The sequence below is a fragment of the Nicrophorus vespilloides genome, unplaced genomic scaffold (genome assembly GCF_001412225.1).
Source record: "Nicrophorus vespilloides isolate i.1.1-1 unplaced genomic scaffold, Nicve_v1.0, whole genome shotgun sequence".
NCBI classification, from domain to species: Eukaryota; Metazoa; Arthropoda; class Insecta; order Coleoptera; family Silphidae; genus Nicrophorus; species Nicrophorus vespilloides.
In genome coordinates, this window is record NW_017100081.1 from 422,397 (window position 1) to 442,074 (window position 19,678).

A 19,678-nucleotide genomic window follows, 5' to 3' on the forward strand; every position below is an offset into this window, starting at 1 on the left:
ACACACACAATTATAACACGAGAGCGAGAGGAAATATTAGAATGGAACAAAATCAACCAACATAATGAACAGGAGTTTGCTGGTGCAGGGCGTAGCACAATACAACATGGTTCCAGATTGTGTATCACAATGTTTGTCTGTGCCTCTATCAGTGTCCCCACATCCGGTATCTGCGTGTCATGGCTATTTGAAAACATAATTTTTTGTAGCTTTTCTTGTTGTCTTGACAATGTTTTTATGTTTTCTTTTGTTGTGTTTCCCCACACCGTAGCACATCCTAGAGGTAAACATACTATGGTATTTTATTAAAGAAATTATCAATTTTTGTATGGACAGTTAATTTTTTGTCACATATATCTCCTTGTAATAATTTAGAGCTTTTAGTATCTTGTTCGTAAGTCCGGGAGTTTGTAAATCGGTAAATCCATTTTCTTCTCGATGTGTTGAAATATTCCTTCTATGTCTTTCGCAAGTTTTCTTCTTCTTTTACTTCAATAGAGTTACTTAAGAAATTTTGTAAAGTTGTATGAAAAAGGACTATCTCTTTGCTTCTGTGAGTTATCATTTTCTTTTTAATTCAGACATATTTATAGCGTATAGTTTTATATAATGATATTATATATTACTCGTAAAAAACGTATTTATCGAAAAATATACGAAATATGTTTTTCTGTATAAATTATATAATATTAATTTTTTATTTTGGTTTGAATTAAAGAAAAGTGACAATGAAACTTTAAAATAAATATATCTTCTAGGCGAAAAAAAAGTTGTAAACTCTGTGGGTGTGTGCGATTTATAAATAGATAATCAATTCCAGCATCAAATAAATTATAATAAAACCTTTGCGTCTGTCAAATGTTAATGAACAGACATTATACATACAAATATCAGTGGTTGTGTGTTGACATTTATTCAACACGTTTTAAATTAATTCCATTCAGTGAACTTGGAACAACAAATTTAAAATATTATTATTTATAATCAGAGAGTGGAGCCGAAATTAATTTCATTCCGGTTTACGGTTACGTTCCAAGTAAATGTTTATCGTACAGATTCAATTTCGGTCCGTCTAAAAATTTCGGTTCATTTTCGGTTCCGGTGCAGTTCCGGTTGAAACTAAAATTTAAAATCGAAAAAAAAAGCAATTTAAATTGTTTAGTTAAAATTTCAAATCGAGTCCAATATAAAATTTTGATTTAGATTTATTTACCAAATTCCATTCTTACTATTGTTATGAATTAACACATGCATTTTGTAATGTTTCTTTAGTCCTGTTTACAGTAATATCCTTTTTAGTCACTTTCATTTGAGTTTGTTCTAATGTTAGTTGCGCAAGACTTGTGCTTGCCCTTTATTCTTCAAATTTTCTCTTTTTAGTCGGTGGTTGATTGGTGGTGATGGAGGCTTTATTTATATTGATGATTAAGCGTTTCCACGGAATTACATTGTTTGTTTATATACTCTATTCATACCCAATACAATGTCGAAAATTTTTTTTTTTCCAAATGAATATATATATAAACCAAAACACTAACTCCGGCACACTACCATCAAAGAGCATACATGAAAGAAAGCGATTACAAAATTATATAATAAAAAATTTGAACCGAAATTAACAGTAATTAACATTTCTTTCCAGTTTCGGTTTTTTAATGGAGTAATTTTTCGTTCCGGTTACAGTTTTTATTCAGTTAAAAATTCCAGTTAATTTCGGTTTTAGGTTCGGTTCGTATCTCACAAATTTGATATAATTTTAAATTACCTTTCTAATTTTTCAATAGGAAATACATTCTTGTTACGTTCAAAGAGAAGATTAAAAAAAAAATGAAAATCGATTAATGTTCTGGCATTGAAGTATTTGCTCTTCGTTTATTACAATTCTTGTAACAGCTTAGTTAAAATAACAGAATGTTCCATTCCGATGTGGTTTATTTGGTTTCGGCGAGGACGTGCATACAAATAATAAAAAAAAGAAATCAAATAACAATTAAGTACTGAGGTTATCAAAGACAGCAAAAAGTAAATAAGAACCGACGACATTGAACTTAATGGTTTTGATATACATATGTGCGTGCGTTCGTTCTACGAGTTCTCTTCACTTTTAGTGATAAACTCGTTTCACAGAAATTGGGTTACGGCGATGCTCTACTAGAAAACTTGTCGTAGATCATGGACGATCTGTTATTTAGTAACAGTCATAGTCAGACACAACATTTACTAATAAACATTTCAAGCTCGCAACGGCAACAACAACAACAATCTCATTCAATTTAAACAAAAAAGTTTCCATCAAAACATGGACTAGAATGTAAGCAAAACACGTCTACAGTTCAATATTTCCGATAGTTATTTGAGCTACGTTTATGTTAGTCATTATTTGCTTTCTTTCTTGTTACTTTGTCGGGCACTGAACTCGCAGAAACGTGGAAGTGGATGGGCAGGTCCTAAATATTTCAGTTACCGAACGAGAGCTAAAAAAATCTACAGTTCTTGCAATCGAACCGATCAGCTTATTCTTACAACCGGGTCAACCCTAAACATGGTAGTAATCAGCTGATTCAAAAATTCCAAAGAGAAATTTAATTGACATAATACAAATTCAACAAAATGACATAATAGGAAAAATAAAACGAAATTACTGTTGGAACACATTCATATATTAATTGCAAGTAATATCATGTAATTTGTAATAAATAAATATAAATTGTTTTATTATTTGTTTTATTAAATATTTATTGTTATTTTAGTTCAACTAAAATTTATTATATACATAAAAAATACGTATATAAAAGTTTTTTCCGCATTATTATTTACATATCGTAAGTATTGGTGTACTTGGAAAGAATTTATTAATACATACTTAAATGTAAAGCTATTCTGATGCTCAATCGAAAATATCGATGAAGAAGATGTTCGAATTTATTGAGCACTACTATCTTAGACAAGATAGTTAATAAGTACACTTATTAATATATTGATTATGTTAATAATATAGAAATATTGTTACAAGAAATGAATATCTTTTAAAGATAATTTTACCAATTTAATGGATATATATATATGAGATATACATGAGAACATATATAACTATATGAGAAATTCCGTGTGAGAAATGTACTTTGTTAAAACGAGCAAAATATTTTTACAATTCAGCGCTGTTGGTTTGTTTTGTCTGCGACTTTGCGACATGTTTATAAAATTTTGCAATAATAATGCAAAAGTTCACATTTTCCAAAAATCTCCAAAATACATTGGATTTGAGACTTAATAAAACGAAGTCTATTAACTGTTGAACAACAAACACTTTTTATGTATGTCCAAAGGTTATTTTTTTAAATTGGAATCTCTATGCAAATATTTACCAGTGTTTATTTTGAAATGTCTCACGATGAATCTCGTTTGCAATATCGTGACTTATTTATAGATTATGGAAATTTTTGTTTGTTATAAATGTTTGTTGTATATTGAATACGAATTATAATTATCCACTTGACAAGTTATATTTGCAATTATATTTAGAAGATTTGTCACAAGTTAATGTTAAATATAAATAATAATAAATATTAGAATAATAATTTATTGGCCAAAAACTTAAATTACAGTTTAAAAAAAGCAAATCAAAATAAATATATTTATTTGTAAAATAAATAGATCTGGCTAAAGGTAATAATAAAAATTGTATATTTCATTCTATGTATGTTTTACTGAAATTGGATTTCATACTATTTTATTTGTCAAGAATTACATAAAGAAATTTTTTTTTATATACAAGAAATTCAGTAGAAATAACTTTGTTAAAGTTATGGTTGCGTAATAGATTATAATTATGTTTTATCGAAGCATGTCATGTTTATTTATACTAGATTGAAGTAGTAGGTAAGCTTCATACATCTATATTTAGGATGTATGTAAAAATCGGTGGAAAAAGACGCACGTCATAATTAATGAATTGTTGTTTGTTATCGAACAATATTTCATTATCGCGTTAATCGAGATAAAATTAAAAAATGTTCCATATGGTCAACAACAATTGCCACTTTCGTCACGACGATGAATTTTCAAGTAAATCAGAAATGCAGCGTACGAGTAATTTCGATTTGTTAGTGAACGGTTATCGGTTCGTAAAACAAGGCCTGGATGGACACTTGTAGGACGTGAGGCACATAACAAACAGTAATGCAATTCGGACATGAAAAGGATGTAACGACGTCTTCGGTTCTTCGACAGACTGAACGGTATATTCGTTTTTTCTTTCGAGTCCGATTCACCGAATGTTTACGCAATTACAATCCGGATTTTATTTTATATTTTACCGAATCAATGTCATCGCTTTAAATAGTGTGAAAATTGTAAACAAATCCATAATAATAACGAATAAAACATTGAAATTTACATATTAATTATTACTTATACATATTCATAATGTGATTTTAAAATTAAGAATAATTTATTTTTTTTTGTCAAATGAAACAGTCTTTAATTTAATTTAAAAGTTAAGCAACGCTGATACTAATTAATTGATGATCATCAACTTTTGTAAACATATAACGAATTTAATGGTACACGAAAAGGATAGACAATTTCCAAGTTTTAATATTTGTTAAAAATTTCCTCTACAATTCAAAATTTCATTTAAAATCTTTTATTCTTAATTTCTTTAATACCGAAATAATATTTCTAGAAAAAAAAAGTTGATTTTATTTAAATTTTACATTTTCTTTTCCTAGTACGTTTGAAATCTGAAATCAAGAGTAGAAAACGTGTAGAGAAAAAACACTATCTAATTCGTTCTAATGTATTCCAGCCGCATATACGGTACATACTATGTTATGAAACTTATTCCACATTTTACGTTTCATTTATTTCTTAAATTGTTCCACTGACACGATTAGATTATAATAAAAAAAGCGAACTTAGTACTGGAAATGCATGTGCGTTCTTTGGTACTTTTCCACGTGGTTCGTATTATCAATCGATTTGCGGGCAATCACTCGGCATGCTGTTCTCATTTAGCCCACAGAACTGTGGAAATAGAAAGGGAATTCCAATTTTCAATTCCAAAATTTTCCACTTTGCTTTATGATATACTGAAACGTCCCACTAATTGGATTTTCAATAGTGAATGTAAATCTTAATTGATTTCAACTGTGTTTTAGTACTGTATTAACTTGATGGCACATCAATTTATTTTTTCCAAGAAGATCAAAAAAAAGTATTTAAAAAAACCAATTGAAAATTATGTTGGTCAAAATAGTCAAAGTTATTATTTATAATAACATTTAATCCAAATATTAATTCTCTTCTAATTATTGTTATATAATAAAATATTAAATTTTTTTAAAAATCATATTAAGTAAAGATTAATGTAATTTATTTTGAATATTATTCGATATTAAGAGTAATGTAATTCATGAAATAACATGTTTAATATGTAGCCTTGAAATATTTCTGATTTCAATACAATCATTATATGAAATAACTTGTTTATAAATTGAAAAATTATATTGTTTAAATATTATTTATTTAAAATTATAAGTTAATCAGCTATTATATCTATATCATGTATGCTTAATTTGTTCTCAAAAGTATGTTCGAACCGTATTTGCTTGATTTCCAGGTTATTGGTGAACCTAAATTATGTTCGAATTTTTCAAAAAACGAGACTTAAAACAAGATTCTATTGTATTTTCATTGGTAGTTCATAAAATGTTTTGATAACTAGAAGTTTCATTAATTTTAAATTCAATTTCTTCATTTGTAAGTTGTAGGTATTTCTGAGATTTAATATATAAATATAGAAAATCTGTTGTTATTATCTGATAAGTATATTTATAAGATAAAGAATATGAACAAGTGTACTTCCTTGAAGAAGATATGTTTAGATAATGCAATTGTAATGTATAAAACGTTTTCAAATATTATAGATAAACGAAACAAAGGCGTTTGAGTAGCCTTATAAAAAAAGTTCAATGTTACTTGAATCCAATTAAGATTTACTTCTTGTAAGTAATGTCGACTTGCCGGTCATTTTAAAGACTTTGGGTCGATGGCCTATTGCAGCCTTCAATCTGAATTCATTTTTAATTCTTGATAAATTTAAGATATAGTTAAAAAAAACAATTAAAAATATTATTTGTTGTATGAAGTAAATTGTAGTTATTATTATTTATAAAAATCGAAAATGTAGAATTCCAAATTTGAAATATAAAATTTTAAGTGAAAACAGACAACATTCGAATTTCGAATTACAAGGTTCCGGGCACGTCCCTGCTTCGAATATGCGGTTGTTCGTATGGTTTTGCTTTCAAATTAAATTATAGCGTTGTGTTGATGAATATTTCATAACTATTTGTATGAATAAGTGAAGGCCATTAGGGCTAATTATCCGTGAGTGTAGGGCAGGCAAACTGTGACGGCCGGAGTAGAAAACATTCCAAATATTTCTCGTTCTTATTATTATTGACTCTTTGCTTGTTTTTGTTTATCGTATATGGCTGTGTACTTTCACTCACCTGGTAATCAGGTGTAAGTCAATGGTAGTGCGGGCGTTGCGCAACTGTAATTATCATGTACATTATAGGCGGTATGATTTCGTTTTGATTTTGGTTGAATATGCGGTATGTACGTTTGTTAGTATGTGTTGAGCTAGAAAGTATTTCAAAAGAATAAATATTTACATTCTCCTCATTGGCTGCGATCGAGAGGCTCGGCGGACATGCCTTTCCATGTGATTGCCAGTTGGTTGAAATGGAAATGTCGGAGCGCGCGCATTGCTCCATTGACACGCTTCTTGCGAATTGCACATTGCATCTTTCATGCTGTGTGCTTTGCAATAATATATGAGCTGCACTCTTGAACTTGGAATTTTATACTAGTCTCACTAATCTTTAAATATCCCAAATGACAAGAGACCAATGTATCGCAAACATACCGACATTTCATAAAATTGGTCATAACATTATACGTACGGTGATCATACGTTCTTATGAAGTCAATCCTTTATTTCTCAACTGTTCTTTAAATGCATTATTTGTACTATAATGGCTATTTATAAATTCATTTAGTATTTCTGCTCTTTGCTCTAAATTGTCTACAGTAAATTAAACTATTTGGTGAAGTTTTGTATATTAGAATCAAAATCTCTGCTGACACACCCACAGTGTTGAATATGCTGATTTTTATGACCATATTTAAACCATATGTTTATAACCATATTTTAACTTTAAATGATTTGTAATGACATTATTTGATTGAACTTTTAACATTTATTGTGTACATAAATTTATAATTAAAAAATAAATTTGTTTAGAAAATTCATAATGTGTGTTAGAAATGATGATTATTATCTAGGAATGCTCTATTTCTATAAGACAGATGACTTCACATACAGTCCCCATATTCTGCAATACAAGTCATTGGTATTTCGTATACATTGCTTTCTATCAGCCTTCACTTTATTTTATCTCTTTGGCATTTTTATTCTTATATTTCTTTTACTTATTATTAAGCAAACTTTAAATGTTCTTTTACTATTAAACATTCATTGTTGTACAATATTTTGCAAGTTATAAATACAAATAATCAATATTCATGAATTAAAAAATATTATACAAGTTTTATTCAACTTATTGTTTATGCTCCACAGATTGTAAATAATAATATTTTTTATTGTAACATTTTTACATATAGCAAAATTGGATTTTATAAAACAAGAAATAATTTACCCATAAAAAAGGCTGAACCAAATGAAATATAATTTATAAAAAAGTTCTGTTTTCTAGTCATTTTTATTTGTCCACATAAGTTTATATATAATATATTATTACTATATAAAACAACAACATTTGCATAGTTTTAATAGTATAAAAACTTGTAGGATTCAAATATTACATAAAATCAGTTGTGGTTGGTGACATTAGAAACAAGAGTGGTGTGGTTCAAAAACGTGTTGGAAATCGATCAAAAAAATAGACTGCTTGAAATATAAAATCAAAAATATGTTAGTATAAGTTTACATTTTTTAACTATCTATCTATTGAAAAAACATTGAGCATAATACTTTTATTTTGTGTTAATTGTATAATGTTAAGACTCGTTACTTATAATTGTAATTATCAAGTAGACATCTTAGTGGTATTTACGAAATACGTTATTTTTTATAATTGACAGCAAAGAGTTGTGAATTATGAAAATCAAATATTTTAGAATTTAAATTATAAATGACTAATAGATACATTATAAGGTATAATTTAAAATAGCTGCCTAATATTTCTCTATTGTTTCATGATTTTTTTTTCATATTATTTATATAAATTCTTGTTACAGAAAACCATAATTGACAGTATACACAACGATGACAACGAATTCACCGGAGATGGCTACACAAGTCTGGCCATCATTTATGCAGTATTTGCAGTGTGCAATTGGTTGGCACCATCTGCTATTAGTCTGGCGGGTCCTAAGATTGCTATGATTTTTGGAGCTGTAACTTATTTGTACGTATAAAAATTCCACAAATTTATCCTATAAAATAATCAATCCTTTCGTTTTGCAGATTCTTCATAATGACATTTTTATTGCCGAAAACGTGGCTACTATACTTTGCCAGCGCTGTGATAGGTGTTGGCGCCGCGATGATATGGACGGGCCAAGGAAACTACCTGACACTGAATTCTAGTCCTGCGACGATATCCCGGAATTCCGGTATTTTCTGGGCCATGCTCCAAGCTAGGTACAGCATATATAATGAATGTTCATTTGCTCCATCCAGCACACTCAAGACTCACCTCACAACACGCGAGGTGTTTATTATGCTTCGGTGTTTGTTTATATAAAGGACAATACTTTCTGTTGCGACCTTGCTCTCGGACTCAGCTCGCAAAAATCATATTATATAGGTGCAGGCATTCATCGGACTTCCTCATTTTGCAAATGGCAAGCGGATGCATGAAATTAAATTTATAAATATCTCTCGTACGCAATCCGTCCTTTGGAATTTTAAACCAATCGTTTATCAGCTCAATCTGACGGGCGAAGACCGAGAAGTCATCGCCTTTTGCACAATCGATATTTAACACATCTCCGACACGATTTCTTTCAACACACATTTTACATCATTTAAACCTTTAATGATCATGACATGTTTTTCAGTATGTTTATTGGAAATCTATTCGTATATTTCCAATTCCAAGGGATGGACACTATTATCGAGGAAGCCAGGATTATAGTCATATGGGTGTTATCCGCAATAGCAATTTTTGGTGTATTCCTTTTACTCGTTCTGCGTAAAGCGCCAAGAGAAGAAAGCGCGGTTGTAGATGCTCAACCTCAAGGGCCGGTCGATGCTTTGAGAGCTGCAGGTCGTCTCTTCATAACGAAAAGAATGATTATGCTCAGTTTCACGTTCTTCTATACAGGTAACTTTAAATTTTCTTATTTTCCATGTTTACATTTTATGTTTTATTTTTACTAATTTAAATTCTCGATATTGCGTGCAAAACCGCATGATTACATTTCCAACGGGGGATTTTGTTTTTCGCTACGGTTTCGTTTGATGCATTTTCTTTATTGCTCGTGTCTGACTGATTCTCCTAGAATTTCAAGAACTAGGCGAAGGTCGTTTCACTCCTAGTGAATAGCATATGACGTTTCGTTGCACGCGTAAATTTTGTACATTCCTAATCAAGGCTATAGAAGCTTTATAGAAAGTAAACATATAGTTTATAAATATAACGTAGAATAAATCAGTTTCGCAACTTTATATATTTTTTGTTAACTTTTTTTATAAATTCATTTACAAATATTGAAATAACTCATTATTATTTCATATTTATTTCGCATTGATTTTTTAGTTCACACGTTATATTTACTTAACGTAAATCTGTAATGCAATATTAATTGCTTATTCTAATAATATGCCATCACTTTGCAAATAATGAATTGAAAAATAACAGTAAAGAGATTTTTATACATATTATTGTTTATATCAATTATGTATTCTACTGCTGTATTTATGTTCTTTATATCCATAATTATACTATACATGGCTTATATAACATTATAAAGGACTGAATTAATTATAGCTATTATTTTATATGACAGTATTGCACTTAGAAACTTAATATGCATAAGTCTATAATTTAGTTTGTTCAAAATTTTTATTTTATTTGTATTTGTATATTTTTAACAAGAAGTATATTTTAAGTAAAATTTATAAATTTATTATTATTTCATTTGGTTTTTAATTAAAAAATAATATTTTTTACAGGAATTGAGTTATCATTCTATAGTGGTGTATACAGCTCCAGTATAGGCTTCACGAATCAATTTGGTGAAATTGCCAAACAACTTGTAGGATTGTCCGGAATATTCATAGGCGTGGGCGAAGTGTTGGGTAATATTCTATTAATTGCCTTAGAAGTAAGTAACTAAATTGTAACGATGTTCTTTAGGTGGTGCATTATTCGGTATTCTGGGAGCAAAAACGACCCGTTGGGGAAGAGATCCGATAGTCATGTGCGGCTTCATAATCCACGTGATAGCCTTCTTTTTGATATTCCTGAACTTAGCAAATACTTCTCCTTTTGGAAGTACAAGTGAACCAGCCTTCATTGCCAGCAACGCACCTTTGGCGATCTTCTGCTCATTCCTTCTTGGTTTCGGCGACGCCTGCTTCAATACCCAAATCTACTCGATACTTGGCGGCGTTTATGCTGATGACAGTGCATCGGCATTCGCTATTTTCAAATTCATCCAGGTAATATAATATTTGAAGAGTATATCATTAGTTTTTCATTGAGTTATACAATTAGTATGATGCAATCAAATGGTAAATGTTGTCAGAAAAATAAGATAAAGGAGATAGTTTGATTTCTTTTTTTCGGTACGTTCTTCAAGTGATTCTTATCGCAACAACGTGTAGTAATCAGTAGTTTTATATAAGAGAAATCAATTGTGTAGAACTTTTATTTTCGTTATTTCAATACGTTCTTATTGGCGGGACATCACAAACAACCTAGATAGATTAGGAAAAAAGTATTGCTTGAGGAATGAGAGATATCATGTGCAAACATTAAATAACTAGAATATAAATCAATATTTACATTTACTGCTTTACTTAATTAATCGTTTCTTCGTATTTTTTTATATTCTAGTCCGTGGCTGCTGCAGCTTGCTTCTTCTATGCATCGCATATAGGACTTTACATCCAATTGGGAGTCCTCCTGTTCCTGGCTGTAATTGGTACAATTTGCTTCGTCTGCGTGGAATGGTCAGTTAAGAAAGAGATCAACAGTAAAGTCGAAATCGCTGGAGATTCATCAATATCCGACTCGAATTCCAGTACAAGCATCGACGAGAATCCTTAAAACAAATCAAATCCTACACGACCTATTAAGAATGATGGATAGACGGGTAGTTTTCTATAGTATATTGAGTGCTCAAATTGCGTTTAGTTTGACATAGAATATATGTAAGTTTATTCCACAATCGTTTGAAATCCAATCGATTACAACTCAATCTACGAAATCGAGAAGAAGTATGAAGACTGATAGTATTTTTGTGCGCGCCGATTTCGTTATTTTTCCTTCCACAGATTTTCTTTTATACTTTTGTTTACTCTAGTATTTCATTAATCAATCCAATATTCTTTTTTTTAATACTTTATTTGAAAATGTCTTGAATTGTTAACCCGAATGTTTTAATTGAATCACAGAACTATTATTACTATTAATTATTATTACTGTTAATATCGTTTACTTTCTTCAAGTTTGTTTCCTTATGTTTCAAATGTTGTATATTATTTTTGCGTGCTTGTGTATATTTTGTAAATGCAAATGACGCATTCAGGTTCAAACTCCAAACTGTCTGTGATTTTATATTTGTAGTGTTAGTAGATTATTAAGTAAATCGAAATTCCGAGAAGAAAATCTTTTACATTCCAATTATATTGATCAGATGAGGAATCAAATTTATATAAATGCATATACGTGGTTGGTTATGGCTCATGAAATTTTTTAATAACGTTATATGTTATGGTAATCATCGAACTGTAAGTAAAATAATATAATTTTATAAAAGTATAAATAAATTATTTACAATTTATATTGTGTGAATTTTTTTTTTCCTAAATTTATAGATAATTTAATACATCGTTAATATTTTCCATTTTCTATGATATTCCGTAAAATATGTGATTCTACAATTTCCAAAAAGTACCAAAAATTCCAGTTCGTAAGATAATATTAACGTAGTTCTTAATCAAATCTAAAATATACATCATCTGGTTTAAAATATTTTCTATTATTACAATTATTACGACCTTTTACCCTTATTTTTAATTATTCTATTGAATCAAGTTTTTTGTACAAAGTATGATGAAAAGGCTGAGAATGTCTGGCGAAAAAAATGTTGTGTCAGTTCTATTATTATCTTTTCCGCGGTATAAGCTGAATGAGTATTAATTGTAAAATCGTTATTATTTATGATTATCTATAAGCTAAATATTTTTTCAAATATTACAGAAAAACATGTATTATTAATGTATTGAACATAATAAGTTGTCTAGTTAATTACAATAGAGATAGTGGAAACGTCTCTTGTTGAATTGTCGTTTGCGTTGTATGCAACCAACATACCCTATTTCTACTAATATTAGGTAAAAAAAAGATATCATCTTTGTATTGTCAATGTTTGTTTTGTTATTCTGAACAAGTTCCTTGGAAAAGTTGGTTGTGGATATCTTCAAAGTATTTTTGAGTTGAGCGCGGATCACTAGAGATATATGGGAAACTGGTCCATCATGATTAACATTAAAGTAAAGGATGACTTAGTAACAATTGCATTAAAAAAAATAGATTTTAAAATTTGCACGTGTTTTATATACGTACTTATCTTGATTTAGAAATGCTATCAGTTAAGTAACAATAATTAAGTATTGCAATTTCAATGTAACAGTTAATAGCAACGATTAGTATTTAGGTTATTTGGATTTTTTCATTTAATCTTGTAATGACGGTAAGTTTTTTTTTTATAAATGATGATTAAGTTATAAACATGTAGACATTTTCGCGTTAACTGAATGTTGTTAAGAAAAATTGGTAATAATGTGATGTTGAAATTTTTATTTCTTCAAATTTTGCTTGCTTTATATATATTAACCATGGTTTTAGTATGTTAATGCGTGTATGAATTTGTCCTGATATGATAAATGTTATTGGCTACCCATCCCAGTACTACCCTTTTACTTTTTAACTTTCATGGATACATGAACAAACAATTAATACAAACACTAACAAATATATTTTTTATTTATTTAAAAACATAACAAAAGAATAAATAGAGATATGTTTTATTATTGTTGCTGAATGCTCTGCAATTTATATTGTAATATTCGCATTCGAATCGCATGCTCTTTCTCCTTCCTTCCATTTTCCAAAATAGCAAACTCGAGTTCCTTTTCTTTGGCGATCATCGTGAGAGAATGCTCCTTTTCTCTCCTTGCATTATCCAATATCGAAAACTCTAGCTGTCTCTGCTTGGCAAGTATCTCAATCGCTTGCACATTCATCTCGTTCTCAAAGTCGAAATTAGATGTGCTCAATCGATTTTTATTATTGGTCAAACTCTGCGCTTTGTTCAAAACATCCTGTTCATTAATATAATGGTTTCTCTCATTGTTTCGAAGATCTTGTATCGCAATTTGTAATTCTATATCACTCAATTCTTTACTATGCGGTATAGAAAGCGCAGAATCACATTTAAGCCTGACTGCAACGTTATTTTGTTGTTTGACATTTTTCGCATTTGCGGAAGTTGTCGCTCTTAAATCCCAAATATAATCCATACTATCATCAGCATTGCCTTCATCTGTTTCAGTTTCTACCTTGTATGTTGTATTGTCATTTGCAGCAGTCTGCATGTCCCAAGACTCCAAACTAGAGTCATTAATTCTAAATTCATTTTCTGACGCATTAAATTTAGATTTGATGATTTTATTCCCTGCTTGTATGTTCGATTTTTTGTTGAATGGATCTATAAATACTTTTTCTTCATCTGTAACTTTATATTTTAGAATTTCAGGCGTTTGCGCAACTTGTGCTTTATTGTTATCGCGATCTTGCAGCATACTTTCATAGCCAATTTTTTTCATAGCTAATATTTTTTCTTTTACATTTTTCAGTGGTTCAAGTTGACTCATCGTCGATTTCTTTTTAAGGGCCCTTTTCAAACCTTCGTATTTTATCTTTAACATTTTCATTGTTCGTTTCATAGGTCTTCTCGAGTTAAATTCCGTCGTGACCCTTTTCCACGCATCTTCCTTTTTGTGCCATATTATCGCGTTTGTAGTTTTATTCTCGATGACATTTGCATAATTGTATATGATATTGACTAATAATTGAGTATCTTCATTGCTGAAGTTTGCCGATCTATCGCGTTTCGGTCTGTCTATGTCCATATCTTAAAACATTGTTAATTAATAAATGTTTAAAAAAATATAAGGTTTGTCGAAAATATTTTTCTTATAGGATTTACCTTTAAAGTATCAAGTAACCTTACTTTTAACCTTTGTTTTAAGTATATAATCACTTTTCAGTAATACCAACAGAAAAAGTCAAGCGGTTACCGTCAAGTTTATAACGTAAACAGTTATTAAGTTCTATTATATATGTACCATTATCCAGTTAGTAGTAATCCCATTGCAACCACAATAAAAACAAAAATTAGATATTGTATTACACTTCAAATCTAGGTACATATAAGACTGTAAATCATATATTATTATTATTATTATTTTAAAAATCTTCAAATACAATTTACTTGTCACTTAATTGGCGTGAACTCCGTATTTATTTTTAAAAGTATTACAATGACGTATACTATGTTGCCTACGCTGTTAATGGATAATGTTACGTAATTTGGAAAGTTATTCTAAATGAGCGAATGTTAATTCATTGTGGTTTCTATATAGTTTAATATGTAAATGATATTATATGTTGTGAAACAACTTCCGTAACAGTATTGGATCAATTGAAAGATGAGTCGAGCCGCCTAAATATTATGAATGACTTAAAATTTTACTAAATATATGTACATATTTATAAACACTAATAAATATATATTACATTTCTTTGATTGGCCTTATATAAACTATAACTAATAAATATATTATTCTTTTTGTTGATCACATAACTTATATTGTAGTATTTGCATCATAATTCTGTGCTCTTTCTCCTTCCTTTCGTTCTCCAAAATTGCGAACTCGAGTTCCTTTTCTTTGATTAACATATCCATTGAATGCTCCTTCTCTCTTCGTGCGTTCTCCAAAACAGAAAATTCCAATTGCTTCTGTTTGTTGAGAACTTTTATCGCGTGCGTTTTTCTTTGCTTTTCAATATCAACGTTCGATGAGTTAAGTCTTTGTCTAATATTGATGAGATTCTGTGCTTTGTTTAGAAGATCTTGTTCTTTCATGCGTAGACTCTTCTCTTTCTTGCGGAGCTCTTCCACCGCGAATTGTAATTCTATTTCGTTAAATTCTTTGCGCGAAATCGATACATTTTTATGTCTGTCTGTAATGCTACTTTGTCTTTGTTTCACTTTCGCACTTACAGGTGTTGTAGATAAATTCGTTCTAGTTCGCAAATCCCAAGAATAATCCATATTATCATTAGCTTTATCTTCATGTGCAACATTATTTTGATCATGTGCTGTATTGTTATTAGTGGATGTTTGCATAATCCAAGAGTCCAAACTAGAGTCCATACAGTCATTTGCTTTATCTTCATCTTCTGATAAGCTATACCCATTTCCGTTGATTTTATTGGCTTCTTGTATATCGGTGACTAGTTTTAATGGCGCCGTATAATTGTTTAGATTTTGGTAGTCTGTGACGTTATTTTTCTGACTTGCAGTAATTTGCGTTACAGCTCTTTGTGACTTATCATTTTCGCGCTCCTGCATAGTTTCAAAACCCATTGCCATCATAGTCAATATTTTTTCTTCAAAATTTGTATAAAGCGCTATTTGTTCTTTATCATTTGTATTGTTCAACGATTGAAGTCGATTCGTTGCAGTTTTCTTTTTCAGCGCTCTCTTCAGACCATCGTATTTGATTTTTAACATTTTCACCGTTCGCTTCATAGACCGCAAAGCATTAAATTCCGCCGTAACTTTTTTCCACGCCTCTTCCTTTTTATGCCACATTATCGCATTTGTGGTTTTATTTTCGATTATAGTTGCATATTTGTATATGATATTTACCAGCATATGAGTATCTTCACTGCTGAAGTTCGCTGATCTATCACGCTTCGGTCTACTTAAGTCCATCTCTTAAACAAGGTTTAATGTAACTGTTAGGAAATATTAAATGTACTGATTACCTAATAATTCGTCGGAAACGAACAGCTCATAAGATTTGCATTTACTGTTAAAGCTTCAAGTAACCTTACATCTATCATTAGCTATATTATTTGTTATAAGTATATATTCAGTTTCAAGTACTGCCAACGTAATGAGTCAAACACTTACTGACAAGATTAGGTCATATACAGTTATATATTGGTTGTTGCGTCCAGTTATTGGGTATCCCCACGCAACCAAGCAAACACGCGCCGAACAATGTATTTCATCAACAAGTATCAACATCAACTTTAATGATTTTTTTTTAAGACATTGTACTTAAGTTTTCGAAAGTTAAGCAGCACTTATCGTAAACACTACTTGGATGGTTGTCATATAAGATTTGTCAACTCGGGACTTTCAATTAGGAAGAAATTCAAACAAATGTATATTTTATTACCAGACATTACAATATGTTATAAAATTATTAATATTTTAAATAATAATATAAACAAATATTACTCAAATTAATCAAGCTAAGCTAAGCCATTTATTTAATTGTATATATACAATTAATTAAATAACATTAATTATGTGAAAATGATAATTATTATACAATTTTCTATTATCAAATATTTTAGAAATGTCTACTATTATTGTTAATAAATATACTAATTAAAAAATAATTAATAACTTTTTTTTAAAAATGTAACTATCGAAAAATGTAAATGTCGAAATATTTAATTATTTTTAGAGAATATTATTTGTTATATTTGAAATTTAATTAATTTTAAATCGTAATGAATCATAAAAAAAATAATTATGTAGCATAGTTAGTTGCCTATGGTTAATGCTGATTATAATTTTCTTGACTTCTTCTGAACGCATGAACATACTAGAAATCAATAAAGCAATTAGCGGCACTAAAACGTAATTAATTATATTGCGTCTGTATTAGTTTTGATGGTGTAAGAGTTGCATATATTGTTTTTAAAATATTTAAGTCTATATTTACTTTGATTCTTGACTAATATTATTGCATTAACTTTACTTTAACTTTAAATTTTCAGTTATTAATACTTTTATATACTGTCTAATAAAATAAATATGTATAGAGTTAAGAATATACTTTAGTGAAAAGTGAATTAACTTGTAGAAAACTCAAATACAGTGGAACCTCACTTAACCAGCAAAATAAATTGTAAGAATTAGTTGATATGGGGAAAATTGTTTCACTATAAGAATTTTTTTGGAACGGTTTATGCTCGTTAAGGTTTCACTGTATTCTTGAACAATGTATGCCTGTATCTCGATGAACGAATATTCGTGCGATCCACAAAATTACGTTGTTAAGCAAAAATTCATAAAAATACTATTGCTAAAATAGCTTCGGTCACTGAAACACTTTTTTAAATCTTTGTCTGTTCACTTTTTTGTTTCAAATCTACCTCTGAAAAAACATTATCTTTTTCATTCAAAACATTTCTAACATCCTCTTCGTCGATTTCGTTATGAGTGTATATGGATTTAATTTGGTGATATTAACACTAAGTCTTATATTTATCAGTCAAGATTTTGACTCCATTTAATATGCAATAATCCAGTAAATTCCCGTATTTTTTACTTAAAAATGTGCACTGAACGAAATGTACATTTATGAGACAATTATAAAAAATATTTTTTTAAGACAAATGCGTATAAATTTCTGAATATGATAATCTACATAATTCAAATAGATAAGTTTATGAAATATGAGTAACAATATTTACAAATGTATATACATATTATAGTTTCAATAAAATGAAAAACAAGTACTTCAACATGCGAAGTTGAGACTAATTTTACTTGTGAAGAATCATTATCTTCAGGACTTAGATCTGATATGCTGACTATCTCTTCTAGTGATGAAAGTGATTTCGAACCAGTTCGCAAATTATGCCGAACACTCTCATATAGCGACGATAATTCTAAAGAAAAAAATGTGAAGAAAGATTAACTTTCATAAAAAATTTCTGTGTTTTATTTTGTAAAATTTTTCCTTATAAATTTAGAAGGAATGTGTTAAGATTATATTTTTCTGAAATTTAATAAACTTGTCTATGATTGTTAACGTTTTTATAAAATTATGAATAAACATTTCAGAAAGAATATAGTAAGACTAATTATTTTTCTGAAATTTAATAAACAATTTTTTAAGCGATTTTAGGTATATTGTAACTCATTGATTTAGTTTTATGCGGTTTTAAAAAATTATGGAACGTATCCTTTATTTTTACACGTGTGTCTAGTCCTTTTTTGTGCGATTTATTTTTATGCATTTTCCTGTGGAACGTATCTACCGCATAAAAAGAGAACCAAGTGTATATTTCGTATTTTTTTCTTCTTCAATTTCTAGTAAAAAACTTTAAAAAAAATACTTTGAGATTTAAAATGTATTTCTTTTGCTTCTCAAGGGTTTTTTTAAATGATAAGATTGAAGCCCTTCTAAGATCTGCGAGATAACGTCGATGGGTTCGATTTCCGTCGAGGCGGTAATTCTTTGTGTCTGCTAACACCATCCGGCCATGAATAGCAACTCAGCACTTAGTTGGGTGTTTTTGATGACCGTTCACATACTTTATCTACTATTCCAGCATTCTTTTAGCGTATTTCAATCTTTAACAAGGATAAATAAGCAACAGTTTAAAAATAAAACTAAAGAGAATCAATTTTGATTTCCGAAAAGGATTATTTTTTTTGTGTATTGTTTAAAATATATAGAAATAAAGTCTATACAAAAAACATGTTTTTAATAAGCATAACTTCTATAAATTATTTATTATGTTTTTCAGTATAATTTAGAAATATATTTTTTTTAATACGTTAATTTTGTTTCGACTTATGTATGCTTATCTTAATTCAGATTTGAATAGTGTAAGTATCAATTACACAGGAACTAGACGCCGGGAGTTTCGTATCGCTATTTTTGATATTGGAATCATGGGAAGGCCGTTTTTTCAGAATACTTAAAAAAGTGCTTGATGTTTTCATACGTTTCCGTTTCACTAAGATAAATAATATATTTTCGGTTAGGCACTGCTTAGGTAGATTGTGTGGATTTTCACACGAAAATGCGAGTATTTAATATAAAAAAATAATATTATTACTAAGAAAATTAACAAAAACTTTTGTACATTATTAAAAAATAAAACACTTGAATGTAGAATATTAAACTGTCAAATGAATACTGGGTAGTATTGCGTGTTAGTTAGTTAATTCAGATGATATTTACTTCGAGAACAATTCATTGATGTTTATGACGGAATTGAGAGCGCAAAATAAAAGGACGTGATTACGT

General features: G+C 29.1%; 3 protein-coding genes across 3 annotated transcripts; 1 reads left to right on the plus strand and 2 right to left on the minus strand.

The window, feature by feature from the left end:
- Positions 1-64: 64 nt before the first annotated feature.
- On the plus strand, positions 65-12,043 carry LOC108566918 (UNC93-like protein MFSD11). The gene is made up of 7 exons (XM_017927052.1): positions 65-166; positions 8,329-8,498; positions 8,558-8,734; positions 9,154-9,419; positions 10,271-10,396; positions 10,455-10,759; positions 11,157-12,043. Exons 1-7 carry the CDS (start codon positions 65-67, stop codon positions 11,367-11,369), a joined length of 1,359 nt encoding a protein of 452 aa, XP_017782541.1. The 3' UTR covers positions 11,370-12,043.
- Positions 12,044-13,354: 1,311 nt separating this feature from the next.
- Positions 13,355-14,651, minus strand: LOC108566919. Its single transcript, XM_017927053.1, has 2 exons — positions 14,536-14,651; positions 13,355-14,460 (listed from the first exon to the last, which is right to left on the minus strand). Exon 2 carries the CDS (start codon positions 14,456-14,458, stop codon positions 13,355-13,357), a length of 1,104 nt encoding a protein of 367 aa, XP_017782542.1. The 5' UTR covers positions 14,459-14,460; positions 14,536-14,651.
- Positions 14,652-15,139: 488 nt separating this feature from the next.
- On the minus strand, positions 15,140-16,510 carry LOC108566931. Its single transcript, XM_017927067.1, has 2 exons — positions 16,383-16,510; positions 15,140-16,331 (listed from the first exon to the last, which is right to left on the minus strand). The coding sequence occupies exon 2, from the start codon at positions 16,327-16,329 to the stop codon at positions 15,169-15,171; it is 1,161 nt and encodes a 386-aa protein (XP_017782556.1). The 5' UTR covers positions 16,330-16,331; positions 16,383-16,510; the 3' UTR covers positions 15,140-15,168.
- Between the last annotated feature and the right edge of the window lie 3,168 nt (positions 16,511-19,678).

Bases quoted from the DNA above. Each gene is read 5' to 3' on its own strand.
- LOC108566919 (XM_017927053.1), bottom strand. From the start codon at position 14,458: ATGGACATAGACAGACCGAAACGCGATAGATCGGCAAACTTCAGCAAT.
- LOC108566918 (XM_017927052.1), top strand. From the start codon at position 65: ATGAACAGGAGTTTGCTGGTGCAGGGCGTAGCACAATACAACATGGTT. The intron at 10,397-10,454 runs GTAATATTCTAT...GATGTTCTTTAG, and splicing joins AGGCGTGGGCGAAGTGTTGG to GTGGTGCATTATTCGGTATT. The intron at 10,760-11,156 runs GTAATATAATAT...TTTATATTCTAG, and splicing joins CTATTTTCAAATTCATCCAG to TCCGTGGCTGCTGCAGCTTG.
- LOC108566931 (XM_017927067.1), bottom strand. From the start codon at position 16,329: ATGGACTTAAGTAGACCGAAGCGTGATAGATCAGCGAACTTCAGCAGT.